The sequence below is a fragment of the Lichenostomus cassidix genome, chromosome 1 (assembly GCF_008360975.1).
Source record: "Lichenostomus cassidix isolate B80296 chromosome 1, HeHo_3.0, whole genome shotgun sequence".
Classification (NCBI taxonomy): Eukaryota; Metazoa; Chordata; class Aves; order Passeriformes; family Meliphagidae; genus Lichenostomus; species Lichenostomus cassidix.
The window spans coordinates 10,848,340-10,862,284 of record NC_139479.1 but is presented as its reverse complement, the minus strand read 5'-3'; the positions used below and the strand labels follow the sequence as shown (position 1 = coordinate 10,862,284).

General features: G+C 35.5%; 1 protein-coding gene across 1 annotated transcript in view; it reads left to right on the top strand.

Annotated features, from left to right (window-relative positions):
- IL1RAPL1 (interleukin 1 receptor accessory protein like 1) overlaps window positions 1-13,945 on the top strand; it is a 660,453-nt gene that overhangs the window by 499,649 nt on the left and 146,859 nt on the right. Inside the window, exon 6 of the mRNA XM_085050061.1 lies at window positions 5,853-5,927. Coding sequence (XP_084906187.1) covers window positions 5,853-5,927 — 75 coding nt within the window. The remainder of the gene's footprint in view (window positions 1-5,852; window positions 5,928-13,945) is intronic.

Genomic DNA, 13,945 nt, shown 5'->3' with positions numbered 1-13,945 from the left:
AATCCATTTCTTAACTCTAGTTTCAAACCTTCGCCACTGCTGTTGGCATAAGATTATCATGCTTGCCAATGCTTGAATAAATGTTGGGATGTGGTGGTTTGAAGGGTGAGTGCACTGCATGCACTTCGCAACCAGACCCAGGACAACTCTGAGAGCACATGGAGCAAGCAGCAGTGCCAGGCACTGCCACAGAATCACAGAATGGTTTGGGTTGGAGGGGACTTTAGATATTATCTGCTTTCAACCCCTCTGCCATGTACAACATCACCTTCCACTAGACCAGGTTGCTCAGGGTCCCAACCAGCCTGGCCTTGAACACTTCAGGGATGGGGCATCCACAGCTTCCCTGGGCAAGTTGTTCAGCTTTATAGTCAATCAGACCTCCTCTGTACCCTCCTCAGACACCCTTCCTCTGACAGAAGTACTTTGTTCTCACAATCATCTGCCTATGACAAAATTGGCACAACAAATGCAGGAGAAAACGGAACACAAGCTTAGAAAATTAGCAGGAAAGTACATGGGAATGAGGAATTCTTCAAAGGTTCTAAACACAAACCAAGAGATGGGAATCTTTTTGAACTGTGGGTTGAATTCAAAGAAACAGTGCAGAACAGTGCTTCATGAAAAGAACTCCATGCCTCTGATGTCCTTTGATTTCAAAGTGCAGGAATATTTTCCCTTTGCATTGCAATGAATTCTTCCCCCTGTTTAATCCTGGGCTAGAATTACAATATCTTCCAGGGACATGTCAGTCATTTTTTCTAAAAATGGTTTAAGTTCATAAACATAAGAGGTTTAATCTCACTGTGTTATCTCAAGTCTCAGAAAGATCAGAAGGATTTTCATCCTCAAAAAGTAATTTTTACTTCAATAAAGCTGTTGAACAAGAAATGTTCTAAAATATGTATAACTCAGACTGGACAAGTAAGACAGCTATTCCTGTGGATTTTTGCCCTGGCATGAAATGTTCAGACAATAAATTGGCTTTCTGATTTGCAGACTATTCCACACAACCCTTCCTTCCTCTAAGATACTAAAACCTTTTGTATTTATTGTCAAGGGAGAATCTGAGAGCACTTCATAAAACAGACATAAACCCAGATCTTTAGATTTATAATTTTTTCTATTAAAAAACTTGTGCATTTTGAGGCAACTCCATTTGGATGTCCAGATTAGTGCTATTTTGACGTCCAATATGAATTAAGATTTCTTCATTACATGTGTTAAAATCTAACAGTTGGCTGGTCTCTCCAAATAAAAGTGTTTTGCACAGAGCAAATGTATACAAATCATGTGACTACGTTCATCTAAAGCTAAAGCAGCAGCGTAGGAAGAGGAGTATGGAAGTCAGTGGCTGATGTAAAAATATTATCTCCTGGCCAGTCTCCAGCTGGGTGACTGATTGTGGTGGCTCTCACTTTCATTACCGCAAGACAAATTGTTCAATATATTTTAAATGTACATCCAATCTGATAGACACGGAATGTGAATTTAGTCACTTTTTCCTTGAGCAGGATCAATATGTCTGCAGCTGAACGGCATCTCTGAAGTTGTATATTAATTTCTAATAAATCTTCAGAATTGGTTACTTCACCTTTTTTATTTTTTTAACTTTAGTTTGCTTCAAGTTTGACACATTTTTGTTTTCAAACCATTCATCAATGATGGTTCAGAAGTCAAACAAAAGATGAGCTGCAAACTTGATTTATGATCAAACAGCTTTACTTTAAAAGGCACTGACCTATCAAACCCCATTTTTCTTTTTGGAGGAATATACCAATTTTGGTTAACTGTGTCTGGGATAACATTCTTGACTCTTAAGTGGGGGTGGGGGGTGGTGTGAAAAACAAAACCATTTAAAAAACAAAGAAGGAAAGAGAAAGAAAAAAACAACAGAAAGGGAGGGAGAAGTGACAAGTAGATGCATTAGTAGATAATAATATCCAGGAACTAAGATTCTTGCCAAGAGACTTGAGAATTCCCTCTTACAAGAATAGGAATCCAAGCACTCTGTTATTCTTGTATGACAGCCATGTTGATAAGTACTACCTGGTGGGAAGAAGATCTTCTCTTTATATTTTTAAGCATATTCAAAAGAATTTTTGTTCTTTGCATGCAGTACAGAACAGGAAGTGCTTTGAAATCATGGATATTTTTGTAGGACATGAAAATTATTGCCTTCCTGCATATATTTATATAAAAAAAGAATAAAAGGCATTTAAATTGTTTAAGAGACCAATGGTAGTTGTGGCTTTTATAAATTTTGTTTGGTTCTTGCTATTTATTAAAAGTTTAGGAAAAAAGGATTTAATTATGATTTTTCTGTTTAATTTAGTAGATAACTGTGGCTAAATATATCTATCCAAAAATAATATTGATTATGAATAGCCTCTCACATGACCTAGCTAAGAAGTTGGTTACCCATGGTTTTAAGGATATGAAAAACTTATAGGAGACACATAGGTCTACTCCAGAGTTTCCAAACTAAATGAAGATTGCAGTAACTCTGTGTTGTCCATTAATTTTGCTATCTGTGGAGAATGTAAACTTGAGAGGTGGAGAGGCAGCTAGAGAAATTCCCACCTCTGCATCAGTTCACAGGGATTAATATGCCAGAACATATTTACATACATTTTCAGGGTAAGAAATGGATCAAATAACAGACAATAAAGGCCCCGACTGACTGAGGAAAACTTTCAGATCACCTTGAAAAATTTAATATTTAAAGCATATCAAGCTATTAAAATTCTTTTCCTTGCCTATATTACTCATATTCACAGTATTTCCTTACAGTCTAAAACGCTGGAATGCAGAGTACCCAGGGGTACTTTCACTTTTCCAAACAGATGAAGGGTTTGGCCCTGGGAAATGTGATTGCTTATAGTACAGACATACAAGAGTGTGAGGTTGGTAGGCATCAAAAGGAATGCTATACTGGGATACTTTCCCCAAATATAGTTTTTAGAGTTGCGCTGTCTTACTAAATATTAACTCTTACTGGCCACAACCATTGGTAACCATCCCTTTAAATAAGTATATGACACAATTGAATTCTATTGTACTTTGTTTTACTATTCATTGGGGGGTTTAAAAAGAATTTACTCCTGGAGGATGGGACAGAGTGGACTCTCAGCAAACTGGGAGGAATGGGGGACAAAGTAGAGAACAGGGATGCTCCTTCCAGCAGCCTTGAAAAGTTGGAGCAAGTCATGGAGTCTAACAAAGACAATATCTTGGTCTAGAAGTGGAATAATCCCATGCAGCAGAGCAGAACCTGGGATTGACTGAGTAGAAAAAACTTTGCAGGAATGGGCCTGTCCGCCCAGGTGGACAATGAGTTGAGCATGAGTTGGCAAAGTCCAGCTGCAATACTTTTGGCAAGAATTTAGCCAACAGGTCCAGGAGGGTGATCCTTCCAGCTCTGTAGTGTCTGTGGGGCCACACCTGGGACAATGACAGATTTGGAGCTCTTTGCTGTTCAAAAAGACAGATGTGCTGGACTGAGTCCAGTGCAGGGCTACAAGGTGGTTGGTGGCTGGAACACCTGAAGTGGTGAAATCTGCATCCACAGAGATGTTCAAAACATGGCTCAACAAGGTCCTGACAACCTTCTCTCTTGGACCTGCTTCCAACAGGAGGCTGGATCACTTGGCTTCCAAAGGATTCTTCCAGCCTACATGCTCCTGTGATTCTGATACATCTGTTATGTGTCTAATTTATTATTTTCAATAGCTTCTTGTTTGTTAAATTATGTATTAAATCTCATAAATTATGGGAAATTTAAACCAGGCATAAATTTTATAATAACTTCATACTTCTGTTGAAGAATAATTTATCTCCACACATCCTGGGCCTATTCATTTATAAGTAGAAAGCCTCTTAGAGACCTGAAATACAGGACTGTAAAAGTAATGTTGATTAACATCATAAAAATGTTGCTTAAACAGATAAAAAATGCTGGTTTCTAATCTATTTATTTGTTGCATTCAGATTAACTCCACTAGTTACTATATCTTTACTTACAATGAGGGAATTTTGCTCACAGTTTCAAAACAGATTTAGAAAAACAGTGACTCAGAAGACATTAGCTGATGGATAGTAATTGAGTTGAGAATGACAGAACTGCAAGATTAAATTTAAATTCATAGTGGATGTTTAAAAAATGGCAACGTGCTGATGAATTATGAGCCTTTACAGAGAAGTGAAGAAATGGGAATGACTAATTTTACAGTTTAAGAAGAAAATATATTTTGAAACTTTTTCCCTTCCACCCACTTTAACCTTCAAGGAAAAAAAAAAGGAGAGAGAAAAAGAGGCAAAAAGAATTAAAATTGGTGTAAAGGAAAGTAACAATCCACAGCTGCAGCTTTCTCCAAAGTCTATAGTGCAGAGTGATTTCCCACAGAGACAAAGCTGTTAGAAGAATGAACTGAGAGAAAGTCTGTGGACCAAGTAAGCGCCTTTTCCCATTCCTGAATTTTGATTCATTGCTAGGTCTGATGGGTTAACACCCCTGATACCAACTGAGCAAATTTATGCTCCTATCGTATAGAGGATAATCTCTGCAAGGCAGAAACACAAGCTGATAATGGTTCCATTCTGTAATTGTTGCAAAGTTGAAATTAATGCTGTATATTTTAAAGAACATTGATAATTTACTAAGAGACCAGAAGAAACATAGTGAAAAGAATGCAACTAAACTTCTTCTATTCCACCGATGAGAGATAAGTGTGTTTGGTAGATTAAGCCCATACACATATGGGTATGTGTGTGTGTGTCAGTAAGAAAAGGAGCATTGATTTTGACAAGTTGAAGGGAACAAATATTCTAGAGCTAAACCAAAATGTCAAATGTATTTTAAATCTGCGACAGCCCATAATCTGTGACAAAAACTGAAGTATGAATTGATGTTGAAAAGCACAATATCAAAATGTTGCAGGTGACTAGAAAAGTTGGAAATTTCCCATGAATATTTACTATCAGTATTAAAGGAAAAAAAAATCATCATTTTTCTCCATATGGCATGCACTTATCTGTCAGACATAGCACAGTACACTTGCTAACAACAACAAAAGTAGTAACAATCAATGTCACTTCTATTAAGCATACAGATGCTGTAATTAGTAGAATAGCATGGCTTGTATAAATGCATGGTCTGAACACACTTCAACAACCTTCAGAAGGTTTTTGACCACTACAAAACTCTTTCTATTCCACTATTGTATACATTTACTAATATTATTTCAGGATACACCAAAAGGGGGGAGGGAAGCTATCGTATTAGGAATCCTGATATTATTTAATTGTATCCATTCTCTCGATTTTGAAAAATTTAGCCTTTTTCTAGTACTCCTCTTTACAAAGTTTCAGTGTTGGTAATATCTTTTTTGAATAAAATTTTCATCAAATATTTTAAATTGTTTTACAGTATATTAGTTTATGTATTTATCTGCTCATGTCTATATTTCATAGAAAAGCAATTAAATTACACAGCAACATATGAAATTCTGGATAATATTTTTGAAAATAGAAAACTGCAATATCTGCATTTTTGGGGGTTTTCTTTTGGTTAGTTGGTTTTGGGGTTTTTGTTGTCTTTGTTTTGTTGTTTGGTTTTGTTTTGGTTTAGTTTTTTTTGTGGGAGTTTAAAGAGGGTACTTTTTTAAATATAGCGCCTTTAATTTGGTGCTGTATTTACTGTCTAAACAAAAACATTTTCAGCTACTGAAGGCATGAACATTATTGAAACAAAGAAAAACCAAAGCCTTCTGGAAAAAATAGGTATAAAACCATGTCTTAGTCTACTCAATAATAATCAGAACACTATATATGTGAATTTCTTTCTTTTCTAGCACCACTAACAGATAAACCACCAAAGCTTTTACACCCCTTGGAGAGTAAGCTAACAATTCAGGAGACCCAGTTAGGTAAGTAGGAAATATAATCTCTGTTCAAATTGTATGAAGATATTTGATGTCATAATGTGTGATGGTAATGTGATGGCATGTTGGTAGTAAAAATTTAATTGAAAAGACATTAAACATATGTTGATTCCATGCAGAGATGTATGATACATCATCTAGAAGATTGTTGCTCACAAAAAAAAATCTTAGTAATTAATACTGAATATAAGATTTTGATTACTGATCCTTGGTTTCACCTTTGCTGACAGTTAATAGTTACATGTATATCTGAGCTTTTCTTTCTAAACTTTCCATTTATTTATACATACTTACTGTGGGATTCATTGGGATTTTGTGATTTTAAGTTCTGCTTGGAAGACTTCTGTGCTTTAGTGTCTGCTTACAGAATTGCAAAGATAATCACAATGGTTGTTCAGGTCAAATCATCCAGGAAACAGTAATGTTACCATTATAGCATCTGATTATTCTGAATGCATGGATATTAATGTATAGATGAATGAGAAGAAATTGATTCATGAAGAAAGCATTTTGTTTCACTTTTTCTGGTCTAGTGGATGGTGGGTGATTGGTCACTGTAGTGTCCTACTGCTGCAGAGGTAATTAAGGCACCAAAACTGAGTGCCTGACTTACTGGAGTTTGCAGGATATAACAATTTATCTCTTTTGTGGGTTGGCAATGAGGGCAACTTGTAAGAAACAAACAGCAGGTTACACTGGAATTATTCTTTGGTGTCAGAACAGCAATCTATTGATAGATTTTCTAGCATGTTGGCTGCAGGAGAAAATGAAAACCAATCTGGTGGAAACAAATCTCATCAAAAAAATATATAGAAATCTCACAGAAAAAAATACTGCAAGTAAAGCTCAGTACGTTCTGCAACACAACATCAGAAAAAGCAGAAGGCTTGCAAATAAATTCTGACAATTATTGGCAGAGCATTTTATGGGGATTACCAGCTTACAGCTAATAGTGGCCAGAGAATAACTCATCTTTTCTTTGATATTAATAAACTACTACCTTGAAGGATTCATGCTATCCAGGTAAAATTCTGATACGCTGATATACAGTTTTTTCAGAAACTATTATACAGAAAAGGAGAGACGAAGCATGTTTCCTTCTAGAGCGACTTTCTCTTGTTCTGAAGGTATTGTTTCTGATTTATTGACTCAGAAAATATTTTCTGTATGACACAAGACTAGGAAACAGAGAAAAAAGTGGCTCTACACGTTTGTTTTTTTGACTAATGTTTCTTCCTGAGATATTTTTTGATGAATAAAACCCAAAATACCAAAAGGCAGAACCTTTCTGGGCTTTGATGTTGTCTTGCTAAATATATTGTATGGTGAAAATATTTCAAGAAGTGTGTAGTTATTAATGGCTGGCTAGAGGATTTTGTCTGTGAGTTTTAGAATTAACCTCAGTTTTGATTTCTCATAGTTGTAAGAAACAGGTTAAATACTTTGAAAATAGATGGGTTTCAAAAAGATGCTTTTCAGAAAACTAAATAGCTGTTGATGAATATAAAAGATTTAACTTGAAAATGCTACTTTGAGACACAGATGGGAAAGTCAGACCATAGATTAATGTGAGGTTACAATACTTAGCCTTGTATCAAGGAGCTACAAGAATACATTAATTTGTTGTTTAAAAGCCTGTGAAAAAGCCTGTGAGAACTGGAACAAGTAAAAAAATTGATAGTTCCCTAACATGAAAACTGTGTTCTACTCTTAGGTTTAATGCCTTGGTCCTCATGGATAACCTTTGAAAGGTTTGTGCTTCCCTGAGGAAAACCAGTGCTCATTTCCAGGGGTCAGTTCATATCTTGCAAAAGATGCAGAATATTTTAATGTTGGAATAATGTCGAGATTCACTTAGCTGTTGAAGCCAGAAGAATCCTACTCAGCTGAGTCTTGGAGGGATCACCCATGTTGCAGACCAGTCTAGACACTTCCAGAAAATGTTAGTCCTCCAGAATATGTTTGGAATGGTGTGTTGGATCCTTACTTGGAAAATAAGTGTGTTGTTGAATGCTGGCAAAGTGAAATGGGTGGAATTCCCATTCTAAATGAGAAGACACAGTAAGGGACTAGGAGCTTGGGACAGTCCGAGATTATTTTAGCAGGTCACCAGTTGGTGGGGAGCTGGGGCAATCCCTGCTCTCCTCCCACGTTTCTGTCCTTGTCACCTTGCAGTCCTCCAGCCTGAGTTGGAAATTAAGCAGGTTGCACACATCAGGGAATGTTCTGGGAGGTACATACCTACTGTACAGGGATGTGTGTCGCTCCAGCTGCACGTGGTGTACTGAAAAGTCAGTAGGGGTGGTTCATCTCCAAATTTCCCCTTGCTGGCAGGCCCCTGTGTATTGGTGTTGGGCACATTTCTGAGGAACACCTCAGCCATCCCTGAGTGCTTTTTGTTGGAAGGGCTACTGGAGTTCGAATCTTAAACAAAACACCTCCATGCAGTATTGAAATCAAGGCATATTTGACTCCTAATACATATCTAAGACATATCTTATATATTTGGCTGCAGCACTGCTGGGTGACAGAGATATCTGACACTTTGAGACCTAGTGGCTTCTTCTATACAACAGCAATTAAAATTAGTGTCCTGGGACCACAGACCTGTTGTGTTATTGTCTTGCTTGGCTTCCATAAGACAGCATCAGTGAGAGGTGACTGCAGGAAGGAGTTTCTCCAAGGGGTGGCTGATATGGCATAAGCCAGCTCCAGTCTGACTTGCTGAGGGAAAAGGCAAGAAACCAGAGCTGGAGAATCTGCACCCCTCAATCATAGTAACCCACAGGCTCCCATTACACTCAAGTTATCCACATTTGGTTGTGGAGAAGCTGTCATGGTATTTAGCTTTTCATGGAGCATGTTGAGTGTGGCTACTCTTCAATCAGCAACTTTAGAGAGTCACAGGTATCTTGAGACCTCATCAGAAATATCTTTATATTACACTGAATAGTAACCAGAAATGCACAAGATGGAAGCATTGGATCAAAATTGAAGGAGAAGTTAATTTTTTCAAAGGTTCTTAATGAAAAACAGCATGGGAAAGCCAAGAAATGAGGTAGAGAAAACCTGGATGAGGAAAGAAAGATTAGTTTCTGCACTTTATGTTTTTTGTTTGTTATTTCGCTTCCAGTTTTGGAATCAATTACTTAATCCTGTTGCCAGGGTAAAAAAATGCTATTTTTTTTTAAAGCTTTCCTCCTGTTTAAAGGGCTTTGAGATAGGTATGTGACCCCAGTATAAACTACTTCTCTGTAAAAAACATCTCCAGTAAAATATTATGTTAAATACAGTCTTCAAAAGATCGTGTCCTGCAAAGCTTGGAGCTGTAAGAAGAGGAAGAGTGTTTTCCATGTAGCTCTGAGCACTCTGTGGACTGGTAGCAGCATAGGCCTGGGAGAGGAAAAAAGCTGGCAATGAACAGGATTCCAGGGGAGGCAAGGCATGGGAATGAGGAACAAAATGACCAGGGAACTGCATTCCCCAATATTCTTCTTCTTACCTTCAACATGCTACCCAAACCAAATGCACAAATCCCACCTAACATAAACTCCCCTTGCAATAATAATGAAAACACAAACCTGAAAAGACAAACACAGACCTGTTCAGGAAGCAAATTATTTGCATTTTTTCTTATATATGAGAAAACCTAAAACGTTGGGTAACTGCATTTTTAATTCTAGAGGCAGGCAGGTGTTTTGTATTTATGACAGAAGTATGTAATATCCATGAAATGTAAACGTATTTTAAAAAGTTGTATTCTGGGGTATTTTATTGGTAATTTCTGAGTCTTTTCAGTTTCACCTTTCAAGTTAGAGTGGTTTTTTCCACCAACACTGCCCAATATTTGCCTCCCTCAATGAAAAAAAGAATATTTCTAGCCTGACTCAAGAAAATCTTATTTTAGTATCCAGAAGGTTAATCTCACGTTACTAAAGACAGATTGATTCCACAACAGACACTAATGAATCTGGACTAAAAAATTACAAACCAAGAAATAATTATTTTAAACACCTCGCAAGCTAATTAGCTTCTGTCCTCCCCACTTTTTCAGTGTGCCTTCTGATTCTACACAAGGCTGTAACTTGACATGCCAAAGTTCACCCAGAAAAATAAAGATATTGTTGAATTATTTTTAGCTAGGTAGGCCTGATGTTAGAGAGGTCATGTAAAAGGTCATGGCTAAGATATTAGAAGTATAATATGTATTTTAAATGCTTCTTTTTCTCTCTTTATACACTTGTGTGTATGTGTCGGAGAATAAATATATATATAAGTTTACCTAATCTCTCCCTAAATATATATACAACATATTTATTTATATACAGACAAAACTTGACAATGCATTTGTTCAAATTTTATCCCACTTTATCAATGCTTTCTCTGAGAGACTTTTATCTGATTTAATGGTGGAATAATAAAACTTTTTATTCGTGCTAGGTTATAATCCATTGGTAAATGTCTGCTCTAGAGTGTGCTATATACCCTACTTATCTGTGTTAAATATCTAAATAGGATTTAATGAAATCAACAGTGTTCACTACCTCTGCAAATATGTACATTTGATTCTTTATGTACAGATTAGATATATGAGAATATTCTATTTCAGATTGTTTGTGCAATACAACCAGTTTATTTTGATAATATGAGAGAAGAGTATGGAATCTGAGACTTTCCATATGAGATGGATAATCATCCAGAAGACTAGGTTTCTGTTTAAGACTTAAACAATCAAGAATCATATGTTCCTTACTGGTGGAGAGAAATATAATCAGATGCAGCAATACCTTTATAGGAATACTCTGTGGAAGACAGAAGGATATAACTTATTGTCACAAAGATCTTAATAAGGACAGAATACCACATACCAAGAAATACAATTTAGGCACATACTGCATGTGATTTCATGTGAAATTATAGTCCTAAAAACAATGTAATTTAATAAATTTTAAACATCAGGAATGACATTTTTCTGTGATAATTTCTTGCCAGATTTTTGCTTCCAGCTATACTTTGTGTTTCTGAATTATACGTAGGAACTTCATCATGTCTGATGCTGAAAAACACAAGTGTTTCTTTGCATTAAAAAAAACTCCCCAAAAAGATAATTTAGTGGTGCTATACAAAAACATTAAAATGTAAAATAACAAATGTCAAACTCAAAATTTAATGCTGTGTACCATTAATAACTATGTATAAATTAATTAACTCCTCCAGAATATCTTGCTCTAGAGATACAGATCTCTTGTGAGCAGCAAAAGTAATCATATATAAAGCTTATCTCAAGAATAATGCATCGGTGAAATGGCAAACAGTAGCACAGTTTTTACTCAGAAATTTACAGTTTTTACAAGAGTTAGTGTGCTCTCCAGTACTAGAATAAATGCTTTTCATCCTTGTTCATAAAGTCAGCATGTGCTCACGCAGTTCAAACAAAGAGTAGATTTACATGAAGCTGCATTGAATATTGTTTTGTCTTAGGCATACTGTGGATTTATATGAAGACAGTGTCTCACACAGGTTTCATTCTAAAAAATTAATCTAAATCGGCATGCATTCTTAATAGCAACTATTATCAGGGCTTTGACAGCTTTTCATGTCAATAGAAAATGAAAAATTGTTTGAAGGAATACTAAGGGTCTGGAGGGTTTAAATGTTTTTGATAAACTCTTATAGTTTAGAACATAGTGGTATGAATATTTTGAAGCAATCAGCTGAACAAGATCTTTTTTATATTTGTTAACAGATGTGTAACTCTGAGACTTCAGACTGTGCATGCTGAAGTGCTATTCTTATCTGTTTTCATGGGATATTATGGATGAATACACATCATATATAATCTCAAGATATAATCAACACATATTTTTCATAAATACCCAATTTTAAGTGATTTAATTATAAATATTTAATATCTGAGGAACTTGCAAATAAAAAATACTCACAGAAAATCAATTTGATGATACATAGCATAATTTACATTAAAAAAATAATTCCAATAACAGTTTACATATGGCATGTATTGTAATCCTTTATGTAGCACCTTGTTAGTAATGAATGCATGATGGTGAACTATATGTCAGTGTACTTCTTTGTTTTAGGATAGGCTTGAGAATATTAGGGTACACATGGTTATTAGTCTAAATTTCATATTGACAGAAAATGACCAGCAAGGTATTCGACGTTCACATGCCAGCCATAATTGGTGTCCTGTGTCTGTCTTAGAATGCTCTAAGGAGTTAGAAACAAAAGATAAAACATCGGTATTTTCCACAATCTGTCCTCTTTTAAATTTTCATTCTTTTGCCTGAGGTATAATTCTGACAGTAGACTACTTAGCTACTTTTGTTCTTTCCACCCAAGAAAGTAAAATACCACCTGAAACAAGAGGTTTATTCAGCACTTAGTTTTCATGCCAATCTGAAAGTATAACTAATAAAAGACCAAATGCAAAAACCCACAGGTATTAAATACTTGTTTCACTGAACTCCAAGGTAACTTTTGAGAACCATGGAGCTAGGAAGTTAAAGGAGAGAGAAGGCATTCAGTTCAGGATTTACAGTGTGTAGTTATTTGTGAAGCCTATCTTGAGCATCTACCTGGAGCTCTGCAGTAAATGTCACCTTCTAATGTATCACTCATTTCAGCTGCTTAAAGTATTCTTCACACAGTTGTGTATCTATCACCAATATGCTGGTATCATGCCAACAGCTAGTTTACAACAACTAAATATATTTGTAGGAAAAGAAATATTAGAAAAATGTTTTACTCACCACGAAATAAAACATATCAAGTGACTATTCATGTTCATGACAGAAATAAATGAAGCACACACATCAGTTAACCACATTAGGCTTATTTAGAAAAAATTATAACAAGCATTGCAAAATTACTTCTCTGTACATTAATGTAATGAATAGATTGGAGATGTGAGGCTGGAGGGTCATATGTTTTGTTTCTTTCACAGCTTTCAAAGCAATTAATTTGAAGTAATAAATGCTTGTAATTTTTAATCATTCATTCACGGTCAGATTTTTCATGAGATATCTAAGAGCATGCATGGTACATTTCTCCTCATTAAAAATCAAAGGAGGACTAGGTTCTTGGTGCTGATTTTTAATATGTTCAGAGATTGATACAAAGATTACTATAGGTTTATAGCAGAGAATTTTTGGGGGTTTCTGTGTATGGATTTAATCTCCCACTAGTTTCTATTAAACAGAGCATTCATCCCACTTAAGTCAAAGTTAGAGGATTTCTGTTTGGAAGATTTTTTTCAACTTTTAATAAAGACATTCAATACACATTGAAAGCAAGACAACTTAAAAATACTGCAGCCAATATTGTACTTTTTTTTTACCTTTGTCAAATGGCAATCTCACAACTGATATTTTATCAAAGCTACACCATCTAAAGTGCCATTTGCAATTTTCCAATGCTTTGAAAAGGCCAGGCACTTAAAAAAGCTTATAAATGCAAATACTTTCCATCATGTGAGCACTCAAATCACTGAGATTATTCTTCTTTGCAAAAACAAACAAACAAACAAACAAAATTTAGAAGGGCAAAATCCAAGACAAAATATTTTGGCATTGCTGTTAGGGAATGATCTTTAGCTTTATTCAGGATGTTGTTCAGACTAATTTATTTAATATAGTGCACACAGATGCAATGGTATTATCAACAATAATAGTTCAACCTAGTTTAAATGAAAAACTAAAATGAGGACTAAAATGTTATTGTAGTGGTTACTGGAGGGACACATAAAAAGCATAACTCAGTGTATTTGAAAGATTTCTCTAAGAATGTGGATACCCATTACAATTCACCAGCTGGGTTTGAGTTTTATGAATACTTCCATTCTTTTCAGAGTTGTTTTATTTGGGGAGTTCCTTATATCAATCTCTCCTTGAGGTAAGGAGGAAAATGAAGGTAGAAAATGGAGTTGGATTTCCAGGGCAGACTGAGCCAATGGATCAGGAGGGAAGTGACTATACAGGCTGATA